Source organism: Erithacus rubecula, assembly GCF_903797595.1.
Source record: "Erithacus rubecula genome assembly, chromosome: 8".
Classification (NCBI taxonomy): Eukaryota; Metazoa; Chordata; class Aves; order Passeriformes; family Muscicapidae; genus Erithacus; species Erithacus rubecula.
The window spans coordinates 28452750-28477901 of NC_136659.1; the positions used below are offsets into that span (position 1 = coordinate 28452750).

General features: G+C 42.0%; 2 protein-coding genes across 6 annotated transcripts in view; one reads left to right on the forward strand and one right to left on the reverse strand.

Annotated features, from left to right (window-relative positions):
* The first annotated feature begins 48 nt into the window (after nucleotides 1-48).
* On the forward strand, nucleotides 49-10954 carry CEP70 (centrosomal protein 70). 5 transcript variants are annotated; one of them, XM_079310963.1, is made up of 16 exons: nucleotides 49-191; nucleotides 621-723; nucleotides 866-989; nucleotides 1307-1487; nucleotides 1793-1962; nucleotides 3036-3095; nucleotides 3752-3851; nucleotides 4239-4327; nucleotides 4630-4704; nucleotides 5728-5830; nucleotides 6455-6625; nucleotides 7229-7375; nucleotides 7879-8047; nucleotides 9277-9391; nucleotides 10312-10391; nucleotides 10747-10954. In XM_079310963.1, exons 1-16 carry the CDS (start codon nucleotides 183-185, stop codon nucleotides 10812-10814), a joined length of 1764 nt encoding a protein of 587 aa, XP_079167089.1. In that variant the 5' UTR covers nucleotides 49-182; the 3' UTR covers nucleotides 10815-10954. The 5 variants fall into 5 exon arrangements, with proteins under 5 accessions (XP_079167089.1, XP_079167091.1, XP_079167092.1 ...); XM_079310964.1 differs by having other exon boundaries at nucleotides 128-191; nucleotides 624-723; XM_079310965.1 differs by lacking the exon at nucleotides 3036-3095.
* A 459-nt stretch (nucleotides 10955-11413) lies between these two features.
* ESYT3 (extended synaptotagmin 3) overlaps nucleotides 11414-25152 on the reverse strand; it is a 30278-nt gene continuing 16539 nt past the window's right edge. The window contains exons 10-24 of the mRNA XM_079310962.1: nucleotides 24500-24673; nucleotides 23917-23999; nucleotides 23468-23516; nucleotides 22753-22842; nucleotides 21833-21895; nucleotides 21670-21738; nucleotides 20391-20456; nucleotides 19002-19088; nucleotides 18021-18170; nucleotides 17078-17514; nucleotides 15947-16036; nucleotides 15297-15428; nucleotides 13750-13855; nucleotides 13123-13172; nucleotides 11414-12232 (exon numbers count right to left, since the gene is read on the reverse strand). Coding sequence (XP_079167088.1) covers nucleotides 12196-12232; nucleotides 13123-13172; nucleotides 13750-13855; nucleotides 15297-15428; nucleotides 15947-16036; nucleotides 17078-17514; nucleotides 18021-18170; nucleotides 19002-19088; nucleotides 20391-20456; nucleotides 21670-21738; nucleotides 21833-21895; nucleotides 22753-22842; nucleotides 23468-23516; nucleotides 23917-23999; nucleotides 24500-24673 — 1683 coding nt within the window. The 3' untranslated portion in view covers nucleotides 11414-12195. The remainder of the gene's footprint in view (nucleotides 12233-13122; nucleotides 13173-13749; nucleotides 13856-15296; nucleotides 15429-15946; nucleotides 16037-17077; nucleotides 17515-18020; nucleotides 18171-19001; nucleotides 19089-20390; nucleotides 20457-21669; nucleotides 21739-21832; nucleotides 21896-22752; nucleotides 22843-23467; nucleotides 23517-23916; nucleotides 24000-24499; nucleotides 24674-25152) is intronic.

Genomic DNA, 25152 nt, shown 5'->3' on the forward strand with positions numbered 1-25152 from the left:
GCGCTCCCGCCGCTCCGCTGCGCTCCCGCCGCTCCGCTGCGCTCCCGCCCGCGCGCTCCCGCCGCTCCGCTGCGCTCCCGCCCGCGCGCTCCCGCCCGCGCGCTCCCGCCGCTCCGCTGCGCTCCCGCCCGCGCGGCTCCGCGGCCTGAGCAGCGGCCCGCTCCTGCCCCGCGGCCCTCGCCATGACCGAGGTACTCTGCTGGCCCCGGCTGGCGCCGCGGGGTGGTGGGAGCGGGGCAGAGCGCGGTGGGACGGTCCGTGAACCCCCAGAGCCGCCGCCGCCTCCCTGAGGGCTCCGCTCGCGGCGGGGCCGCTGCGCCCCGGGTGCGTTGGAGGGGCCCGAGGGCCGGTGCTTTGGGTTTCCCGAAGAGGCGAATTTAACTGAATGCGCGTGTTTTGCTTTCGAAAGGGATCGCGAAAACTGATCGTGCTGTGTGTTGTTAAGCACGCTTTTCCCAATGCGCGTTGCAGATCCTATTGGGGCTTCTCACAAGCCTTCCTGTAGTGGTCACTGGTAGTCTCTTGGTTTGCTTTAATTTGTGGGCATTTGTTACCTTCTGCTGCACAGCTGATGTGAAGAACTCAGGTTTCTGTCTCTTTTTCCCTTTCTCCCAACGCAGCAGGAGAAGGCGGAGTGGGAAAACCTAAACAAAGTATTAGTGCGTCATGGCTTGAAACCCGTGAGTCTTGCTGCCCCCCAAAGCTGCTGCAGAGATAGATCAGGTAAGGAAATGTAATTTCTGTATTCAGAAAAACTTCATAAGGCATCTCCAAAGCTGTCACTTCCAAGTGGCAGCAGACAGGCAATCTTCTTTGGCTGTTAAAACCCTTTCATTGTGACTTGGCTTATGTTTTGTATCTCCAGATATGTTTGTCCTAGACTGTCAGTCTTCTCTAGGAATAAGACTTGCAATAAAAACACTGGTGGAAGACACTGAGCGACAGCAGAGGGTGATGCAGGGACTTATGGAGGCAAATCGATGTCTTAGGTAAGACACAGTGGGAAGAATTTACCTGCAGGGTAAAAGTATTATCAGTGTGCATCTCCAGTCTGGTGGAGATTTTATCTCACCGTTGGCCTAAGACCTTTTTCCTGAGGTTATTGTTCAATATGCAGCTATGTTGTCCCAGTTCCTTTCAAGTTCTTCTGTTGTTTCATCTGCTGGTTCTTCTCATGTCACTGTATTTCCCTTATCTGCTGCCACAGGATGTTATCAAAGGTCACATAATGTCAGGTGTGTGCTTCCTGCACTGTCTATAGTGAAGTGAGCTTAATTTAAAATCAAGGATTTCTTTCTTTTTTCAGAGATGTGGTACGACTGGAACAAGGTCGGGCATCTCGGCAAGAGGAGCGGGCTAATGATTTGGAAAATGTGGTGAAAAGCATTAAGGCCAAAATTTGTCAGCTGGAAGATGAAACAATAGCTAAAGCATGCCAGCAACAGAACCAAGTCAAGGAGCTTCAAAAAGAGCAACAGGCTTCACAGGTAATTCAGATGGTATTGCCTGAGGATTCAAATTTTTGACTTATAAAAGGTCTCAGAATGTTTACAGTGATTCTAAATAAACATGAGTCTTGGGTCATAGGGTTAGTACACTATTCATAGCTAAGTTTTTTCAAACTATGCAGAATTTTCTCAAAATAATTTAGAAAAATATCTGTATCTCTCTTTCACTATCTCTCAAACACAGCTAAAACCTAAGAGCTCATCTTCTTTGGGACCAAGTATGTACAGTATGGTCAGCTTGTGGGTCAGAACAATTCAATAATGCTCCCGTTGCCTGTTCACAGGTAAAATACCAACAGCAGCAGGAAAAGCTGCAACAGCAGGAAGAGACTATTGCCCGCTTGCAGAAGGAGCTGAGCAGAGCTGGGAGGGAGGAGCAGCAGAGAGTTGCCACTCAAAACAAAATGTTTTGTCAGTTTTGCAAAAGAGTTCCCAAGTCTCTCCTGGATCACCGGTAAGTGATTCTCTTCTGCTGCTGAACCACTTGTAACATTAAATGGAGACACAGATTTTAAAGTAATGCTTCTTGATATTTATATGTGAAAAAATACTAGTCTGCAGATTTTAGGATTACAAAATGAAATATGAATTCTTGAGAAGGTACCTTAGTGCAATGATATTTTTCTTTTGTAAAATTGTAAGAGAGAGAAATCCATGGCAGAAGTTTAAAAATTGCCACCCACTGCCCACACTAGATGTCAGCAAAGGGAAGGGAATGATTCACTCTGCTCTGTAGCTGCAGTGTTGGCTAGGATGATCTCATCCTGGGATTCTAACATTTTAAAATGTATGTTAAAAATAAACAAACACCCCCCGCCCCCCAAACAACAAACACCATCCTTAGCCCCTCAAAAAAGAACCTTTCCAGTTTTGGGAAGTGATGTTTGCAACTGCTGACTGCAGGCTTTCTGTGAACTTGCAAGTCCTTTTAGGTGAGTTCCCAAAGTATCACAAGGCTATGTCTCTTGCTAGTAGGATTTCCACAGCTCTGCTACAACCAGACATTTGCCAATTCCTAGGCCTCAGGTAGCCATTGCTTTATTGTGCTGATATCACCTGGCTTCCTAGGCCTGGGCAGCAATGTTTACCTGGGAAGCTTTTAAGAGGGATTGTGTGTGCTCAGCTTTTTCCTTGAGTCATCACTGTATCAGAGGAAATATCACTGAATTTGGTTCCCTGTCCTCTCTCATCTGTCTCTCCAAACCAGACAATTCAGAGTGCTCAAGACACTTTACTTTGACTGTGTCTCTCTGTTTTCTTGCTGGGTAACCACAAACATAAGATGAGGAGGCTGGTGGGCAGATTTTAACTTTTTTTCTCCTCTTAATATTTTGCTACATCTAAACTAGTACAGATTCAATGTGTCTACTTTTCCTGTTTGTCTAGTATAAGAGTAACTCCACTGTTTGGAGCAGCCACTTCCAAAGTGCAGTGCAGGTGTGTAAGCTGACCTGTTCCTTTGGGTTGGTCACAGTATGAGTTTTGTGAGAAACTGAAATTCAAAATTAACATTTTTCCTTTCTTCAGGTACCTTTGTCTAATTGATTATTATGAATCTCAGATTAGTCAGATTAAAAAGGAGCTGAGGTAGGTCTAATTGAATGCCTTGTGGTTCTACTGTTCAAGATTTTCTTAGCCCTTACTGTTCTTAAATCTTATAGTGGTAAATATTCTGTACTCCAGGTATCACTAGCATGTAAGAAACAGCAAAGGGTTTTAATGGTTTTTCCAGAGAATAAATGGCAATCAGACTAAGCAGCTTCTCAGTCAGGATAGTTGGGAGGTTTGAGGTATTCATTTACTTGAACCATAAGTCTTTCATTCTTTTTTTTTCCTTCCCCCTTCCCTTTCTCTTTTACTGTGGTTCACAGGCAGAATTACTGCATTAGCTGTGCTCAGTTGATTGATCTCCAAAAACTAAAGGTTTTCAGCTCTGTCCCAGTGCCTGCATGGCACAAAGCAACAAACAGACCCCCAAGACATTCCTGTAGCTTGAGATTACTATTGAGAAAACCAAAATGGGATTTGTTTGTACTGGTGTTTCTCTTGTGGATAAGTGCACTTCATTAGCATATGAAACAGCTTTCCCAGAAATTAGAGCATGGATCTTAGGGCAGAATTTCTATTATTTTTACTTTGTAGTTTGTGGAAACATTATCATACATAACTGCTAACTAAACCAACTTAAAATTTTTGAGCTAATTGAACTGCAGTGAGCTGAACCAACTTATTTTTCCCTATAGGAAATATAAAAAAGATGAAGACGAGGTGCAGAGAGAAGTGAAAAACAAGGAAGAGTTCTTAAATCTAGATGCTACTCCTAATTACAAAGCACTGCTCATGGTATGGAACTGCCAAGAATAAGTCAGTGGAGATCTCTCAATGGTAACCCTTCAAGAGCCACACAGAAACATAGACATGTTTGATTTCTGTCCCTTGTTCTTGCCATGTCTTCTGAACTTGTAACCTCTGTGGGCAGAGTTCTCTGTCCTTGTGCAAAGATTCAGCAAAATGTTGTGAGTCTGCTGAGGATTGCATAGATCTCTTCATTCACAGTGCTCCACCTGGAGTCTAATGCACCAGGCTCTTGGTCTCAATCATCTGATTCCTCATCTGTGCTGTTTTGCTGTCCAGGAAATTTGGAACCTTTCTTAAATTGTACATAAATTGTTGAAGCTTGTTCATTATGAAAGGAGTGCAGTAAAAGAAATAACCCAGTCTATGTTGCAGTCTTTCCAGAAGCAGCTTACTGAATCAAAAGCCAAGAACAAACAGCTTTTGCTTGAAAATACAAGTCTCAAGAAAGACTTGGAAATAAGGTGAGAAAGGATAAGTATCATCCTTTGTAAGGCCATTTCAGTAGACTTTGCTTTACAAAGCAGCTGTAAAAGTGAAGTGTAAATCTGTGATCAGAGAAATGAGATATGGCAGCAACAGCTACACTGGTCTCCTGACACTGTTAATAATGGCTGCTAATGGTTAGTTTGCTCTTTATTGCTGTTGTCATGTAGAAATGTAGCAGGATGGCACTGGCAAAGCTTTCTTACTTTTTTGCTTGGATTAATTTTATAGATACCTTCCAATACAAGACATATTACATGGTAGTTTTTCTTTCTAACAGGCCAACTGCACAGGATTTAAAATTTTACAAACACCAAGTGAAGAAACTACAGAAAACTTTAAAGAAAACTACCCAGTAAGCATATTCTTTCAGAGACTTTAATGAATCCTCTGGACTTCTGAAGGCAACCTATAGTGTAGAGTAGCTTATAGAGCATGTGCCTTATCAGCATTCTTTGGAGCCTGGTTATGGGCAGCAAGTGCTGCTGGACCTCTAAAGCCCTCTGTGTTTCTGAAATGATGGCAGGGTCTCCAAATGGAGGCACAGCAGTGTGGGGAATTTTATTTCATTTTGTATTTCTGGATTTGATTTGAGTTCTTTTGCTGGCAATATGTACAGGCCCATCCGTGGTGTTTGCTGCTTCCATAAACTGTAAAGGAAGCTACTGGTTTCATTATGGATTAGGAATCTGAAAGTGTGAGTTGGCAAAATGTGCAGCTATTGAAGTTATGTCCTTATTAATAATAGAAATTAACTGTTTTTTTTCTGAAATATTGCTAAGAAAATACATGGAAGATATAAAAATCCAGTTCTAGCAAAGTGTTTTTTATCTGTAATTTCACTTAGTCATTTGTCCATGCATATACTGAATGCTAAATATTTTATAGCCTGAAAAAAACATCACTTAAACTTTAAAATAAATATACATGTTGTGTATATTTAAATGGTCTATTCTCTGGTGCAGTGGGTATCATTTAGATGAAGAAGCTTTGTATAATAAGCCAGGAAAGATGTTCCAGCAGAAGTGGACAACAACTGACTTTGGAATTTGAACCTTTAGAGTAAAATTCTGTATTTTAAGTCTTCAGCCATAGTAGAACTCTGGCAACAGAAAAGCTGATGGTGTCCCTTCTGAATCAGCAAGCAGTCTGGCATAGCCTCAGCCTGGAGACTTGAGATAAATTAATGAAGTTTTCATTAGGTATGGTGATGTCAGTCTGTGCTACTTGGTCTGATGGAATTCTATTGGCCAGCATCATAACATGGATATTTACTTTGTATGTTTATGTGCTACACTCCTGGTTCTTCCATCAAGTTTAAAGGTAGCATCTCCTGTTAAGGCTGCTTGTGTGACCCACTGTGTGTATTTTTGTGCAGATTTTCAGGGAGCAGGACCAGAGAAGAAGGAAAAGAAAAGAAAGACTCTGGCAGAATTGCAGAGGTGGATGAGCTGCAGGCTGCTTGTCAGCAATACTTGCAGGTACTCAAATTATATCTGTTCTGCATGCTTCTAACAGTGTTACAATGAAATATTATTCTTGTTCTGTTTAGCTGTGTCAACTGGAGCGTGCTGATCTGAGGCTAAGAATGCCTATCAAATCCTCTATGCAAGATGAGTCATGTTCTGGATTTGGCAGTCAGTGTAGGCTGATTCTTGTCTGTCTCAGTGTAAACTACCTGAAAACACAGCAAGGCAGCAGACACTAGGCTGGTAAATATGACTTAGCTGAAGTCTATTCAGGACAGAGTATTTGTTCAAGATATTGGGCAATAGCGGCTTTTATTTTTCTTTTAATTAAAAAGCCTAAATATAATGAAACTTAGCAAAATGTAAACTGTGGAAGATACAATGCCTTGAGTGGATAAATGTTAACTGTCCCTCAAAGGGAGCTATATACTTGCATTACTTCTACATATCTTTTAGCTGGTATATGTTTAAATCTTTGAGTCTATTCCATGTTGAATGCATGTGTAAAATTCATCAATAGTAATATTGGAGCTGTTTATTACTTAATCTTAGGCAATCGTGGCTGTGACAGAGAAGGATTTTATTACAAAACATCACACATATTTGAGCAATAACATTTGTTATTTGTTGTTGAAGGTTTTGTCCCATATTGATTCTATTTTGCGAAGCCCAAGAACTCCTCCGTTAATATTCCAGTCCAGCAAAGGACCAGTGCAAAATTGCATTAAAAAGAATGGACAGAGATGTGGATTTGAGCACCTTCCACTCACTATAGAAATGTGGGCAGATCAGCTCATAGCCCTAAAGGTAACAACACATTGTTGTGCTCTGCTTCTTGGCCTTTCATCTGCTCTCCATCCTCCTTCTCTCCCTCTGTGTAGTTGTGAGGGCTTTTGTGTGTAGCTTTTGTTATTGCCTGACTTGGTGATAAATTTTACATATAATCTGCTGTCCATGTGAAATATGTACCAGAGATACTTCTCTGTGTAAATCTTTCAGGTCATTTTATTAACTGAGTCCCTGAAAAGAAACTTAAGCTTTAGAGTCTGGACTTCACACATTTATGATGATGCATTCTCTTCCTTCTTTTTGTCTGACCAGAACAGAATAGTGACTTTTTGATCCAAATACAAGTGAAATAGTTTTGTTTAAAGCCAAACTCTTTTTGACCAATACTTCCTATTTTACTGAAACTGTAATACATAGCAAATGTAATATTTTTTACTCTGTTCTTTTCAAATCAAAGAATGTCAGCAAGACACTGTCCTTAAATTCATAAAAATTAAAACCTTAACCTCTCAGTGCTGGAATCTTACTGCATATGAGAAACAGAAAGATGCCTGTTTCTAAAATAAAAACGACTTTAAGCAGTTTCTAAAATAAATTGGCTCCCCTCCCTTCTTTTAAAAGGATTTGCATAGGTCCCTGGGAAAACTGTCTCTGGAACTGCTGCCTGGGAACACTAAAGATCCACAGTATAATAGAGAATCCTTTCGAGTTGAAGACCTCCAGCTGATAGTAGATTCAATTTTGGAAGAATTAGAACATAAGAAAAAGGTAATTTTTATCAGAAGTTTATAATCACAAGTTACTGTAGAATTCTTAAATGCATTTTTCACACAGTGATTAGATCAGTGCATCTGAAAGGCTTGCAGCATTTAAGAAATACCTGTTTGAAGACATTCAATAGCCAAAGGTTGTTTTAACATAATGGATAAATTCACCTTGGGGAAGACTGCTTTAATCAAAGGCACTTGACCAGCAGTGAATTTGCATTGGCCTGTAGTCTCAGGAATTATCCTGTTCTGTCTCTCAGGGCTGAGAATACATAAATGCTTCTCTCAGCAACAGATTTTCAAAATAGTATTTTGAGTTTGGTGTATATTTATGCTTGAAAACTACTAAAGCTATGTCTTCAGATTTAAAAATATTTGAAACCCTAAGATTTCATAAGGGAAGATACACCTGTTCTCCAGACTGGTTTTAAGAATGTTTCACAGCTAAAAGCACCCTTGCCTTGTGAAGCAGTACCATTGATGAGTTCTTCCTGCTTGCTCCAGAACAGCCAGACACAGTCCTTGCAAACCCTGTCTGCCATAGTCTCTCACTTCCAGAAGTTGTTTGATGTGAATTCTCTGAGTGGTGTTTATCCACGGATGAATGAGGTTTACACAAAGCTGGGAGAAATGACCAATGCCATGAGGAATCTCCAGGAGCTCCTGGAACTAGGTAAAGACTTACCCACCTGCTGCTTGTTCACACCATTCCAAAGAAAGGAAACAAGTGAAAAGCTGTCTTCCTTCATAGAAAATAATGTTGAGTTACTGAGAAATTAATTAACTAGGTGTTTATTTTACTGGGAAGATAAAAATACATTCCTGTCAATTTACAGTTCAAATAGCAAATTCCCATTATTTGTAAGCCTTTAGCAGTTGCTAAGAAGTTACAGGAAGGCAGAAGAAGGGAGTAACAGGGGGAAATAGAGTTTTTATTTTTTTCCATAAAACATTTTCTTTGGTGAGCTGACTTTGTAATTGTTGTTCATTCTCCACTTGAAAGATAACAAGTTTAAGGAGGAAAATAACTTAGCCTCAGATTTCTACTCAGTAATTCATTCAAGCATAATTGGGTCCACTCCTCAGAAAGTTCTATGTTATGTTGCTAAACTTAAAAACCAGACCAACTTGTTGAATGTCAAATACTGTCAGTACTCAGAGGTATAGTTGGTTATTTCTCTTCTGGGGGGAACTTCTGTAGAACAGCAGCTGCTGCTGCTCCTGGGTGAAAAGGTTGGATTGGGCTGTAGGATGTCCAGCCCCAGAGCAAGGCTCCTGGGCTGCTGAGCCTCATTCAAGGAGGGGAGCAGTGCTCCTGTCTGCAGCCAGCATGGGAGATGAGGAAGCCTCACCTGCCTCTAATGACTGCAGCTCAGAGGATGCCTTGTCCCAGCCTAGTTCTTCTGCAGTTGAAGGAGGAAAGGACAAGGAGGCTGCTACCTTCAGTCACAGCACTACAGACACGTTAAAATTCAACACCAAAACAAGTTCTGGGTGTTAACAAAATGTTTGTTAAGCAGGTTCCTTATTGGCCTAGCACCTACAGTGTGTCTGCTGTGTCACAAAAACCTAATGAATAAGCCCTTCTCTATATTTATAATTTCAGCTGGCTGATTTCCACTGACATTGAAAGGGTGCACTTTAGTACACTTTCTGCTGTGAACACACAGCTCTACCAAAATTTTTTGCACTACTAAAGGATTAGTGAGAGAATCCCCATTCCTAGCTAACATTTGTTTATTTCTGACCACAGGCACTCTGTTTTCTCTGGATGATTGAATGTGTATGTCTAGATCTATGAAAACCAGATAAAATTTGTGCACCTGCAAGAATTCAATTGTGTCTAAAACACTTCCCTGTTATTACTGTTAGAAGAATCATGAGGTGTTTGTTTTTCCACAGACAGTTCAGCTCCACCCACTGTGGTAGTGGATACTGTTGGGAAACTGTGTGACATCATTAATAAGAATGTGACTGAGCAGGTACAGCAGCTTCTGGGCACCCAAGACATCCACAGGTATGTGGGGCTGTTCCACTGCTGACCATTCTTCAAACATCAAGTGTAGTAATTAACAACTGGCAAAAACTGATGCTGAAAGAAACTTTCATCATTTGCTACGAAGTCAGGGAGCTGTGACAGCACAGCTGTTTCTTGAATCCTATCAAAAGGATAAAGCTGACAGAGGGTAAAATTGAGGCCAGAAGGCTCCAAAATACCCTCTGGTTTGCATGGATAATGTGACCAAACAAGCCTTAATGGAATACATGTTTCATCAGGAGACAAATCCTGCACTGGGTGGGGAGGAGAAAGTGATGCAAGTTTCAGATGTAATACTGAAGTGTTCTAGTTGCTAAGGCAGGGTTTGCCTCAAGCTGTCTATGAATACTTTGGAAACTGGACAAATCCAGTTATATGTTCAACAGATGACAGCCACATCTAGGTGGTAGCAGACCCTAAGGGCTTGCATTTGGCATGTGCTTCACAGACTAAAAAGGGAGCAGGCAGCAAGTCTGACACATGCTGAGTTAACAATACTCACTCCCTCAGCCTTTCTGCACTCATTTCTCAGTTTTAACTGGAGAACAGCTGCTTATACAGCATTTCTTGCTCCACCTCCAAGGCAGTTACACCAGCCACCCCCAGGCAGTATATTTAGCATACACAGACAAATGTTCCAGGTGCCAGACTACCTCGTGCCATGGGAGGGGGAAAGGAAGGATGTGTATACAGCATTAGTAGTGAAATCAGAGATTCTCATGGCAGCTCCCTTGATGGCTGCAGGGTTCAGAACTGGAGAACAGAACACTGGTGTCCATGGTTTTATATACTATGTAGCAGTATTTTCACAAAGTCATGGCACTGACCAACAAAATGGCCAAGGGGATGAACTTGCCATGTCCTTGCACATCTTACCTGATAGTCTCTTTCCATTCCAGTATCATCAATAAGCTTGAAGAACACGACTGCTTCTTTCCACCCTTTCAAGCTCTCATTCAAGATTTGCTGTGTCTTCTAGGTAATATTTGCAACAGTAATTATCTTCCTAGAACTTTAAACAGTTAACAAGTGTTTTGTTTACTCCTGCTGTGCTAAAACAGAAGGGGAGTGTGAGGGAAGGTACTGCCTTTTGTCTCACTTTCCTCCTTTCCACCTTTCCTCAAGAAGTAACCAAAACACTTTCTTTTCATTGAACATGGGGTTGCATTTTCTTAAGCATATTACTTATAAGCCCAATTGATTTTTTTTCCAAAAGCATTAATAGGTCTGAGGAGTTTATTTAATTCACCAGCTGTTTAAGTTGGAATTTGGGTTGAACTCAAAGGTATTCTGAGTTCATAAGCCTAATCCTTTTGCATTCCATTCTGTTGCAGAGGTCAGTAAGGTGGATGATATTTTACCAGCAGTGCAAAACCTGAAATGGGAAGCTGGTTATGGGTGACTCTGCTCAAGAATCAAGATTTCTCTTACCTGTGAAAGTACCTGCTGATGCACATTACATTGCAGCTACCTCCAAGCACTGTCATCCTAAGCAACAATTCCAGATTTTTTAACATAAATAAAAGTTGCTACATTTTTTAAGTGGTTTTTTTTTAATTCTTGGTCAATTTAAGAAAAATTTTGATTGCTATCAGCTGGTCTACTCAGTGCCAGAGAGAGAACCAATATACTCTGTGTCAGTCCAGGAAGCTGAACCCAGCACACCACCAGGCAAACTCTAACCACTGATCATTTTTAGTGTTTACCTCCCACAGTAAGTAGGAGGTACAGATGCCCTTACTGCCATAGCCATCACACTTAGACAGATTCTCAGTCTTGGTTTTCTGAAGAGCCTCTTTAAAAATGTTCTTCACATTTCCAGACCAGTTTGGGATGGGAACACATTTTTACTCAGTGAGCATTCTCTCTGATTATGGACTGAGTCACACTGGATTCATGTAATCTAGGCCAAAAATACCTGAAATTTGCTTCAGGTGATTGTTTGAAATCACCATCATTGTATTTCAAAAGTCAGTTTTAGAAAGGAATAGACCAAGTCTCTTATGCAAGACAATTAGAAGTTTATTGTACAGAAACAAGTACACCAAGCTTCCAAAAATATTTTGCCTCAATATTATTAAGGCTTAGTTTACAAAACTTTGCTGTTCCTCAGACAGAATCTGGGTTTACAAGATTTTGAAATGTACTGTAACAAAGGACAAAACCAGTTAAGGTGTCACAAACTAAAACCTTAATGACATCTTAGTGAATTCATCTCCCTGCTTTTGGAAGCTCATTATTTACATACCTGCAGCCACAGTCTGCTAAGGTACTGCTGAACAGTGGACTACCAACTTCTTAGTTTCTCCAAAAAAAAAACAGCTATTAAAGAGTTTCTATTTTAACAGGTTCTGTAGCCCTATAGCTGAAGAATACTGTTTCATAATGTATTATTTTAAAAGTACACCACTTCCATGTTAAAACAACATGAACAAGCTCCTAGGGCCATCAGACTGCCAAGCAAAGTAATGATACTTGGCTGACAGTCTAAAATCTCCCCAGGTACAACCCCCTTCTTTAAGAGAGGTTTCATACTTAGAGGTCTTTTGAGGGGGGATTTGCCAGAAATAGCAAAAATAAAGGACTTATTCTTTAAGGACAAATTATTCCCTGTGTGGGGGAAAATATGTTTAACTTCAGTGAGAACTAATCCCCGAATAGGATCATTAAATTTGCATGTCCTGAGCTGGAGCCTGCTTTAAATTTGCAATGACTGTGCAAAACAAGAGATATGTACATTCATATAAAGTTGAAAATTAGTAACTTATGTACATGAGAAGAAATCAGTTTTTCTTGCGTCTGCCCCTTGTCAGCTCATACCTGCAAGACAGACAATAAGTAATTACAGTAGTTGAAAACCTTATTTAAAGTTTTAACTGGCACAGTAGAGAGAACTTGGGCTGCTTTATTGCTTGTGCTTCACAGGCAGCACAGCAAAGGAGGCTCCAGAGATGGCCTCAAACTTCAGCTCTTCACCAGGAGCTTTGGCTGTGTCCTTTTTTCCTCTTCCCATAATTGCCCTGAGACACACACACACACCAGCTGGCCAGGGAAATGTGATTTTCCTATTGGAATATTGGCTCACTGCCTGTGCAGATGGCAAGCTCCTGGACAACCCACACTACATTCCTTGGGCTCCACTGAAGGAGAAAGAAGGAAGAACTCCTGCCATTAACTAAAGATACAGAAGTGAAAAAGAACACCCAAGCCTGGTTCTCTGTTCTGCCTCAGACCAGGAACATACAAACCTCAGAACCACAATGAACGTACAGGCAAAACTCTTAAGTGGCTTATTATAATAGTTTCTGTAAATGCTTTGTAATTAAAGTTTTATCATACATATATATTGCTGATCAGAGTGTTTAGTTGAGATCTTTATTCAAGTTAAAATTTGTTGCAAGGTTACTTTAATAAACAAAATTATTTTGCTTATGTGCCCCTGTGGCTTTTATGGCAACTGAAAATATGCTGAAGACTATAATTGACACAGGCATCTCATTAAAGCTGTCTCACAGGGCAGGCATTGCACAGCCAATGGATTAACACACAACTTAGATAGAACTACCAGATTAACTCAAGTTAGTCCTGCCTTTGCAGGTCAAATGAACACCCAAACACAGCCCAGTTACCAGCACTCACTCCCACAGCAGTCAGGCAAGCTCCCAGCAAAGCAGTGGGCAGGGTTTGGAAGTATGGAGATGAGTACTTACCATTGTGCAAAACCTTTTATTAAATCCTCCTGGGACAAGTCAATGTGCACCTTTAAAAAGCAAATTTTATTTGTTTGCAGCATATAAATTGATTAGCTAAGCTACCACTCCTCCCAAGTCAGACCCACTTTCCAGCTGTGGAGCTGCAGCTCAGGCTTGAGGAGAAATGGAGCTTCCCACATTCCCAGGATGGTGCAGGCATGAACCAGCTCAGTTTCCTACAGTATTGGAAATTTATCTGTCACTGAAGAAGCAATTGCAGTTTACTTTTCACAGAATCAAAACTGTTCACAGAAAGCTCAAAGCACTGTTGGCAAGTTGTGGGGTTTAGTCCCAGGCCTTCCTCAGCTCTGTGTTTGTGCTCTTGGAGCCATTCCCTATACAGCCAGCACCAGGGCCCAGGAACCAGGGCTTCATTCAGGAGAACCCTTCTGAAATGAGACCACACAGCTTCCACATGGATACAGCCTCATTTCAGATGAAAATCTGGCAGGAAAAAGTTGTTTCCAGATTGCCAGTCCTATTACTGAGAATCAGTTACACATCAGGAGCCACATTTCAGGATTTTAGGAATAGCCCAGAGTGTTCAACCCTGTTATATCTGTAGTGGAGATTATTTAAACTTACTTTCCCCAGCTCCTTCCTCTCCTGTGAAATGAATGGCCTGCTGTTTTTCACTGCAATGTCCAGTGTCCTCTTCTTAACATTTTCCAAAGATTCGAAAAATTCAAACCTTGAAATAAAGTTTAAAAAGAAGAGACTTGAGGCAAAAAGTAAAATCCTGTGAGCACCAGTGGGCAGGATATAGTGACAGAGTACAGCATCAATGGCCAGGACTTTAACAGGGAAGGAACACACAGAAAAGGCAATTCTAGAGTGAGGTTTTATTCACATTGCAGGAAATCTGTTCCAGACCTTATAAAAGATGACAACACTGTGTTCAGACTGTCCACTGTGCCAGGGGAGGGAGGAAAACATGCATCCATGATGAAATGCCATTTAACATCATTTTCCCCCCTCCATGGAAGATCAGCATGTTTTCCATGCAATGTTCATTACTCAAGAGGAAATAATCATGAGCCAACCCCCACAGAGCAGAGCAGCCTTGCACCACACCAAGAACAGACAAAGGCTGAAACCTCTGGCAATTAAATTCTTAATGGCTCTGACTCAAGCCTCTGGCACACATGGCTAATGTCAAGTGAGTTTTGTCCATGCTAAATCACTCCAGTTCTGCCCACCTGAATAGCTTTTCTTCAAGTCAGAGCTGTGAAACAGGTAACATGTTTTGGAACTAAGCATTATCCTTAATTGAGGATGTACAGGATACGTCAGTACTGAGGATGAGGAAAAGGAGATGCTGTTCCCAACTGCTGGGATGGCACTAAATCAGTGCAGTTATTTAAGAATAGACATAAGCAAAATCCTCAGCTTTAGAGTATTAAGAAGGAATATTTAAAAATCTCTTCTTCATTTCTGACTTACATAGAAAAGACACAACACAGGGAAAATATAAGCCACCCAGGATCACCCAATATTCACATATTTTCATGTGTACCTTCCTCTAATTATGGGATTAAAACCACCTCTCAAAAGAGCTCTACTTCTAAGTGTTACTGTGTTTGGGTTTATGCAAAACACATTCCATTTCAATGGCAGAGCTGTGACACTGCCAGCAAAGAGGTGGGAGCATTTTATCCTGCCCTCACCAGGCCTTGATGACAACATCCACCTGTGTGCCCAAAGGATGGTCCAGTCTCAAAAGGCTCTGTACTTCTGCCTTGGACCTTTGGAAAGATGTCAGAATAAGCATCAGGCAAAGCAGCAGAACAGAGCAGTAGCTCTGCAAATGCCTGAATGGGCAGATTGCCTCTGCTGTGACAGGGAGTTAAACACGGTGGGAGAATGTCAGTTTGCAAAGGCAGGGAAGGTGTACCCTTCTTCTGGGGGACTTGCAACACCACAGGCAGAGCAAGGCCAGCCCCAAGTATTTGTAAATCACAGTCAAAGTGCCATTTGTTTCAACATAGCTGCAAGTGGCTTTTTGCAAAAGCAAAAGCTGCAAAAGCTCCTAAGGACTCTCTTGTCCTTAGAACCTAGAGCAGTACATCTTGGGAAGCCCTGTCATTACACAGAGATCATAACTATTCCAACCATAATTTACATTTTCTTACTTCTCATCATATTGGGGGTTCAGAGTTTTTTTCTTAACAGAAGTCTTCTTTCTGCTTGTCCATCTTCTGTCTGGAAGCAGGTATATACGAACATATGGATCGACTCCACGATTGGAAGAGGGTACCAAGTTTCTGTTAAAAGAAATACAGACAAGCAAGGCAGGTTTTCCCTTGTGTGTTTTAATACCTTGGCTCTCTTGGCATTAGACAACCCTTCACAGGCCAAAAACATTCATCTCAGGAGTCGGAACATAAGTAAATAAAACTTAAGGTTGTTTAGTTAAAATTTTTACTCCTGAGGGTGTGGCTGCTCACTGGGGTTCATAAATTAACAATTACATATTCAGTAATAGGGATCAGTCCTTGTCAGGATGCCTATCCCAATACCCCAACACTAACACTGTTAGTGCTGTTCAGAGGAAATTTTGGGTGGATGACAGTTAAAGTATTTACTACAGTGAGCACAACTCGCTGGGTTCTCTCCCTGACCTGCTGCTGGCGCTGACCAGAGCTGGGCACAGAAAGGCTGCACAGTTGGAAGCCAGCCAGTGCTAAGGCATCTCCTGCTGCACGTGGCTCTGCTCCAGCTTTGCTGGATGACTGACACAGCTCAGAGAGCTCTTCCCCCTGTGAGCCACCACAAGCATTACCTGCAGCCGTTGACCAGCACGACGAGGCTCTGCCGAATGGACGCGTAACGCACCGTCAGCTGGATCTCCCCCAGAGGCACCTCAGCCCCGCTGCAAGACATGGCACAGGCAGGGCTTTGAAATATCAACAGCTCACAGGCAGACTAAAACAGCTTTCAGGGCACCATCCTTCTTCCTGGCATCCTAAGGATTGCTGTCCAGGAAGCAGCTGGACCACAGATGTTCCACAGCAGCCCCGTCCCTGCCTTCTCTGCAGGTACCTGATTTCAGTCCCTCAACACAAACTGCCAAAAAAGCCCCTGCATGGCCCACTGTAGATGGAGCAGCAAAGTACAGATTACTGTGTCACACATGGAATGTCTGTATATGCAAAACGGGACCTTTTTCATATTTCATTCTTCATGTTATTACAATGGCTTTAAATCCAAAGTATTGCTTAAAAATAGCTCAGAACAGTTTATAAATTAAGCCCTATTAAGAGCTAGAAAATTCACCAGTCACCAATTCACCAAACTGCAGCTGGAGCTGACTTTGATGTTCAAGTTTGTGACTACTCTGATAGTCTCTTCAGTGAGGTGGATTCTTTGGAACCTCTATTCATAAAGGATTCTATAAGCTCCATTCTTGTGCCCCAGGAGGGACAAATCCTTCATTCCATCCTGCTTGATAGAGCAGCCTCATACTGAGCACTTTGGGAAGGACACACACAAGTACACCTATCCACAAAAACTTTGTTCACAGCATTACCAGCCTTAAAATGTGTTGGATAAATGCATTCAAAGCTTTAAGCAGCCAGAGGTGCCTATCAAGTGTTTAAATTATTACAGAAGTGAGATGTTGGGACTTCCAATATCCTGTTGCTAAATGAGTATTGGGAAGCTCCTTAACAATATAAAGCCAAAACATGCAGCACTCTTAGGAGAGCCATAGAGTCAATGTTTTCCTTTACACCTGCTCTGACAGTGCCCTGTAATTTACTTTGCTATTGACTGGAATACATAGGTCAATTCTTTTTAAGGTGACTTGAGACCCAAGACCCCAAATGACTTAGCAGCCTTGAATTCACCTCTGTGAAACAGTAACACCTAAACTTTCCCAAGAGAAGAACAATTCAGCTGGAAGAAAACCTACTTATGAATGTCCAGGTTGCTGCTACTTAATTCAAAGCAGGAAGAAGGCAGGGACCCCAGTGAAGTGACACTGGGTGCCACCCTCATTTCCTGCAGGACAGGCAGTGTGGGCACGGCCACTGCTCCACTGGGCAATGCTGATGGTGGGCCATGCTCTGGATTTTGCTTGCCCTCTGCTTCATTAAGCCCAGGCACAGTTTCACTTGGTACAGGGGCTTCTGAACTGACTTTAGTGTCCAGGTCTTCTCCACCGTCCTTTTTTGGCAGAGACTCAAGTGCTGCAGTGTCTTTGCTCATGGGAGGTACTTTTGAGACTTGTGGTGGAGAAGCAAACTTCTGCTGGTTTCCAGCCTTTTCTGTGACATGCACAGGACCTGGCTTTGAGGCATTGACACCAGTCTTGACTCTTTGTGGATCAGGTTCTTCAACATTCAGTGCCTAAAAATCACAAGGGAAGAGAGTGAGTGCTGCTCCCATAACACTGGGGTGAATGCCAGCATTACCACCCAGAAGGAAATTTCACCACAAAACTGTAACAGCAGGAATTTGCCATTAGAGATGAAAGGGCCCCCTGGGATCCACTGTGGTGTTCTCTCCTCTTGTCCTACTGTGTTTGTACTCAGCAGTGTATAAACACTGATCCAGAACACGGTGAGGAAACAAGTAAGCCTCAGTGCTGACTTCCCCAGCTTAGATTTCCTCACTCTTTATTGTTGTGAGAAAATTTTCAGCCATAGCACTGTACTAAGTTTTAGGAAGCCTCAGGGATATCTCTCAACTCTACTATACACTCCTAATTTCACTTAAATACCTTGTCACACTTCTACTTTCTACTCAACTGTGAAGCAAAGCTGCCTTTCTCCACACCCACCTTTCATCTCTTTCCTGGTTACAGCTGGATGCTTCTGCAGGGGAAACAGAGTGTATGGGAAAGAACAACTCACCCGCAATACAAGTTTCATCTTAATGAAGCTGTCTGAACTGGAATGGTCCAGCTGGAATCTCTGATCCAGAGTCATGTTTGGGTCCTTAAGTAAGTGGGAGAGACACACCACTGAAGTTCCCAGGGCACTGTCCCGCTCCTTGTCTTTTATCTGGAGGACAGAAGAAAACAAAAGTTTTTATTAGCTGGCAAACTGGGAAGCATGTCAGTGGGAACAGCAAAGCAAGAAGGTATTACAGACAGAAATCAAAATTATTTTATTTGCTTCAGTATGGTTACATCCAAATGGGTGATGCCATTATTACAGGAGTCTAACAAGTTAGTACATTTGGAGAAAAAAATCCCACCTCTAACTATGCAGAAAAATAACTGATTTAGCAGAAAAAACATGCTCTGAGATTTACTTGATTTTCCTTAGTTGCTCTGGGGACAGTGTCCTAAGCAGCTGAGATGGCAAGTGGTCTAAATCTTTACATGTATTTTAAGTAATAGCTTGCTTAGCCTATTTAACCTCAATAGACCTTCCAAGTTCAATTCTGTTCTGTATCCAAATCACCAGACTCAGAACTGGCTGTGGCTGCAATGCTACTAATGAGAGACAGGGTTGCTTAAGGAGCCAGAACACAGAGGTGAAGAGGTAGGGCTCTGGTTGAAAATCATGAAGGCTGCAACTTCTGACAGCAAAATATTTGTGTCTTTACTACACACATGAAACATTCTTTGCACTTTGCAGCCAGAAACATCCCACATTTAGAACTAAGATACTGCACATTACATGCTGCTAGAACCAAGGTAGATACCAAAAAAAGGGAGACAACACCACCTAATACAGAATTGTCTGCAACAGGTGCTTCTTCCACCTTTAGTAGGAGGAACCCAGTATGTGACAATCCCATACAGAAACAACCAGCAGTGAGCTCTATAGAAGAGGTTTCTCCTTACAGATGTGCATTTGATCTCAAAGAAAAGGCTTTTCTCTCACCTCAATGTGGAGTGACTGGGAATGAGCACTGTGGACAAAGAAGGTGAAAGCCTGGCCCCACTTGGGATCTTTACTGAAATTGCAGGTCTGCAACAAGAACATACATTAGCTTAGTCTCTGAGAAGAATCCACTCCAAGACATTGAACACCTGAGAGGGCCATGGTGACCCTCAGTGATGCTACAGCTGTATAGAGAGAGTGGAAATTGCAGGTCAGAAACATATGGAAGCGAAGTCTCTGGCAAAACCAGAACAAGTTCTTTGGGGTGTGGAAATGCCAAAGAACAAGTCTGGTGAGCTGCAGTTGTCCCCACCAGCACTGCCTGGACCAGCAGCCTGCCTCACCTGCAGCAAGGCACCGCTCCCTCCCTCCCACCTTCCCACCCAGGGAGAGCCAGAGCACTGCTTCCAGCCTGCAGCACTCTGAGCCAGCTCCCAAAGCTGCAGTGAGCTGACAGGAAGAGCAGGAAAGCTGGAGGGGCAGTTTCAGGGGTGTAGAACTCATGGGAAGTGTAGGAGGGCACAGCTTCAGCACCATCCACTTCAGAGATGAAAGAGCACAGAAAGCACCCACAGGGACTGTGGCTACTCTGCAAACCAGCTGTCCCTGCCAGGCCATGAGTGCTGGCAGCAAGTGGAAAGGAGCAGGGAAAGCCTGGAAGCCTAACCTAGCTTAGGAGAGGCAGGTGATGTGGTAGGGAAAGGGAACATCACAAAAGGTAAAAATGCAAGCAGAACCCAATTACTGAGTGGAGCAGGTGGAAGAAACAAAGGAAAATTGATGCCAGTTCTGTATGCTCATGTGTAGCCAACAGTATTCAGTCCTATTTGCTGGGAATCCAAAAGAACAAAGGGCACCTCCAGCTGCAGGACAGTGAACATGTCACATACCAGGAGAACAGAGTTCAACTGCTGCTCATATACATGAGGCAAAAGTAATTTTTAAATAATGAAAAATGAACTGAAAGTGAAGTGGGGGAGATGAAGATCTATATTGTCTGGGTTTAAAACAAAACAAAACACAAAACAAAACAGTAGAACTGTGATACACAGGAGCCAGAAAATACTCTGAGGAAGGAATAAAGGCCAGCTTGATGCAAATGACATCCTGCTCTGAGAAACCTTGAGCTGGATTGGAGATTTACAGAACTAGTGTCTGGGCCAACATGGATTCTTGGACACAGGCATGGAATAACACATGTACAGCAGCTGATCAGACACTCTCCACCACCACAAGTCAGTGACACAGTGGTTCCACTCCAGGCTCTGCAGCTATCACTACAATTACAGCTCTTCACACGATGTCCTTCCCTTCCTAGGGGATACTTGGAGACAGTCACCAATAAGATGAAAAGTTTCTAATGAAAACAGAAGAATTAAATAGCCTCACCTTACTCTTCTGAGTCTTGTTCCCAACTGTGAGCAGGACAAAGGAGGAAGGTTCTCGTTCCATCTTCTGTCATTTAATACAAGGAATAAAAAAAAATAAAAAAAAAAAGGCAGAAAAAATATTAAGAAATTTATAGTTTTCAGGAAGGAATAATCAAACCACTACTCTTACTTGAAGTAAGTTGCCGGAAAGCTGACAGGATTTTCTGGATGTGGGACACCTGAGGAGTGTAACACACAGGGAAGCTTCCAGCCATAACATAGCACAGTCTTACCCTCCACCATCAAGAATACACATGTAAGCCAAAGTTTCATATATTTAGGTTTCTTCATGTGAGCAGTTAAAAATTTGTCAGAAGCTGGGAGGAGAGCTGAAGGCTCAGTGGGAAGTCTTGATCTTTCCTAACTGAACCAGGACTCTCAGAATTAGTTTCCAAGGCTTAGGACTTGCTCCAAAGCAGCTGGAAGTGAGTCTTTCTAATCAAATAACAATTCCTGTCTGGAAGGAACAATACTGAACCTCTTGCACCTCTTTGCAGTAAAGCTATAGAAGTTAAGGCTGAGGATCTGGTCTTGGCACAACACTACATACAAAGTGCACACAGTGAGGTCCAGGATTAAGGATTGTTGAATGTGATGTGTATCACAGTGCTGGGAACACATCTAAATTTTAAAGATGGTATTTAGGGGAGGTGCAACTTGGAGAGAATGGGAAGCTTTCTCCAGAGCTCAGAACTGTACTTGTGAGTAGCCTGTTCAAGAAAGGAGAAAGACATTCTTCCCTATACCTGCCATTTATATCACAGTATCAAAATGCAGTATTTGGGGGAAAAAGCAAACAGAAGCCCTGAGAGAGAAGGTATGAATGACAGAAAGGCCTCTGAATCCCTCTAAAGCCAAGGGGGCAGGAATCTGGTGGTCAAATCTCCAGTCAGCACAAATGAGCATATTCCTCCCAGCTCAATGTCAAGCTGGAAAAGTTCAGCAAGGGAAGAAAGAGCAGCAGCAGCAGCAAGGATATTATGACTTAATCTGATGTCTGGCAGCTCTCTTTTGCATAAAGAAGAAAGACAACCACACACACAAACATTTCCATGTTGCATTCCCACTTTGGCCTCCTAGACTTCCACTGGAGTGGGCTTTCAATCACTATTTTGAACCCCTGCTCACTTAGGTTCTGACAGATTATTTCTTTTTAAGCACCACCAGTTTCAGTTCCTATGACAAGACACAATCCAGAACACTGTCTTACAAGCATAGGAGAAGAATATAAATTTTACCTTCAGGTACTTGTTATTTTTGATCTTCTTTGCTCCACATTCACCATTCGAATACTCAAAGTGGTTTTTCTGAATTAGTGAAAGAATATTTAAAGCAATTAATTTGTTGTCTTCAAAAAAAGGAGGTTAGGAGTGAAGGCTGCTGTGTGGAATTTGTACTTACAGGAAGGTTGAAGGCGCTGTCCAAGTAGACAATCAGAATTGCTGTAGACAGACCCTTCTTATCCTGTAAAGGCAGGGAAAGATAAAAGAAACCAAAGCACAAAGTAGTCATGATCACCCACCAAGGACAATGCAACACATGGCAAAATTCCAAGGACAGCTTCTGAAGGCTAAGCAGTTCTCTGCCTTTCTCCTAAAACTTGCAATTTAGAGGAGCCCATGTTAACACAGCATGACAGTTCTGAGCAGACCAGTAAGAAGATGTGTAACTCTTTTCAATGCATTGCCTTTAATGTTTGTCAATCTCTCTGTGCAGAACTGGTTGGGTTCTCCCAGCAAGACACCTAAAAACATGTTCAACCACATACATCAATATGAATCCAGTGTCAGCAGAACAAAGCCTGGGAACAATTTCATTCACTTCAGTGGAACTCAAATGGTTTTGCTTGGCTATGAAGAAACAGCCTCTTTGAGAGATGGGCTTCATCCAAGCAATTCTGCTGGACAAACACATCATTTGGAAACACGGTCCTACCAAGCACCAGTGCTGGGTATTTGCCTATGACTAGTACAGATTATTTCAGAGATCCAGGATTCTACACAAATCCAAGATGAACAGGGAAGAGACCAATTGTGAAAGAAAAGAACTCCTGAGAAACCACTTTGCAGTGAGTCAAACAAAGGTTTGCTAATTCAAGCAAAAAGAACTGCCAGATTTGAGTTACTCCTGAATTACCAAGAGACCTGGGGCAAGCAAATGCCCTTCCTCTGCAGGAGGGGCAGGGAGGGAGACACATCAAAACTTTGCCAGACAAAAATAAACTCTTCTGAGTTTGCCTGGGGTTTCTAATTTTACACACTCCTTTGTTGATGACTGGACTGGGATCAGAGTAGCTGAATCCTTTGAGCAAATACACTCACCTCATGCAGCTTTTCTTGGTCGTTTACCAGTGAAAGCCACTCCAGTTTTAAATGCAAGTGTCCGCTTGTTGTCTTACTTAAGGGAAACCACTACATGGAGATAACAAAGAGCAACTTGAGAACTGAGAGGCAGAGTAGCTTTTATATAAGTGTTGCAGACTCTGAGACTTGCACACAATGAAAACATGAATCTTACTCCAAGCATCTTAGCTTGCATTTTTGACAATTAGATTGTAGCATGTCCATCTACTTAGGTACAAGGCTGAAGAAAATTAAAATAAGATGTCCATACACAAGCAAAGCATATGGATATTTCCAACCAGCAGCAGCACAAGACAGGCACCCTGGCATTGTTTGTAGAGTGCTGGGCTGCAGGATGAACCACAGTAAGGTCAGATCATTTATTCCCTCAGAAAATGGGCTGCTTCACCAAACTTTATCTGCAGCTTTGTACAAAATGTTTGGTACACGTGCGACACATGGTATCAACAAGATACCCCAGTGCTGGCTCAGCAGAACCTCAGGGCTCTCTGGGGTTACCAGCCTGGGCATAAAAATTATTGTAATGGCTACTTTGGTATTATCTTTTTGTGAAAATACCACAGTGCAAGGAAGCTTTAAGTACAAAGAAACTGCAGTATCAGAGGAGCAGTACAAATGAGTGCATGTAGGCATATACCACCAGCCTCATTTAGAAATAAGCTGTGATCTTTACCTCATCAACAGTTCTGTCATTCATTACATCCACTAGGCCTATCAGCAAGCTGAAAGGCAAAAAGCAAATTTCAGTATATATAGAGACAAACAGCATAAATCACCAAGAGAGCCCACTCTCAAGTCTGTTCCAAATAACAACTTCTCCACCTTACCTGTGTACCTGTGTGCAGGAACATGCCTATACGCCTAAAGTCTCCCCCTTGAAATATTTCCAGAACTAAAATAAACTTGAAGTAAATCTCAAGTAACTACCACTTCTAATGGCTTACCAGGATCCCCTGCAGGAGTGTAAGCTTGTTCAACATAGTTGCACTAGGAACTAATTACATGATATCAATATCTGTGCAAAGGGAATCACTTCCAACAGTATTAAATTTCCAGTATGAATAATTGAGGTTTCCCACAGCAGAGGCTATTGGATCCTGATCAAAGGTCTTGCTAATTTACCTGCCCATAAAGTCATCTTTATCTGGATCTTCATCATACAAATCCACCTCCAAGTCCTGACCAGGAACTTCATGAACAACAAACTGGAGGAAAAAGAGGTATTGATTAAAAATAAAAAAGCATTCACATATTCAGGCCCAGGCTGTGGACAAGAATATGACATTTGATAGCTGTCCAACACATAAAGGACATTCCCTGTTATTTCTCATAGTTAAATGCATAACAAATACAATTGATTATAGGTGAAAATATTTCACATTCACTTTGCTTGCTTTTGAGCTACAAGTTAAACCCCTCAAACTGGTATCCCTAATAAGCAGAGAGGAACCAATGCTAGAGCAGCCTGCAGCTGCATCAATTGATATTTAAAGCAGTGCTTTGCACCTCCTCCAAAAACCCACACATGTAAATCAGATCAACCTGAATGACATTTCAAGTTTACAATGTAAATTTGAACTTGGTTAAGGGACAGAAATGCCTCAACCAAGAAACAAGGAAGTCCATTTGCCCCAGTGCAGTCAGTTAAGAGAAGGAGGTAAATGGCTGTGCATCCTAGAGATGGAAAGATCAAAAGGTCCAGTACCTCAAATGTCTGGTTCCAAATGGGATTAAGATCCCGGGAGACTGTCTTGCTCCGGTACTGCGCGGTGCCAACGCGGAGCAGAGCGTACGGATCAGACTTCCCCCTGATGGCACCAAGGAAATTGTCCTTCTGGACAAGGTTTTCAGCTTCTAACAGATGAACTCTTATCACTCCCTGGATAAAATAAGATACAGAATTGGTCATGAAAATGCAAATAATTTGAATAATTATAATATTCTGCCTCCTGAAACTGTTTATTTCAGGCAGCAAGGATAGTCACCATGACAGTTCTGCAAAGACATGCAGTTTGATGCAGTATATTTCCAAAGACAGCTGTAATAAAACACTTTTTCTACCATTTACCTAGAGGGGAAAAAAAGCCCCCTTAAACAGATGCACAACTCAATCTAGATAACTGTGTAGGAAATGTTATTAAATTTATTTTAAAATCAGAAGTATACATATGCACACAGCATTACAGCCACAGTGAAATCAAGTGTAAAGATCAACTCCCACTGACTGAAGGAGGAACTGAGCACTCATTGGCAGGTTCTTATTTTATTGTACAGGAACCATTCCACTTCAATTTAGTGATGCAAGTTTGCAACTGGGACCATGCCTTTATCACTCATATTTATCCTTGTTAGTAAGTG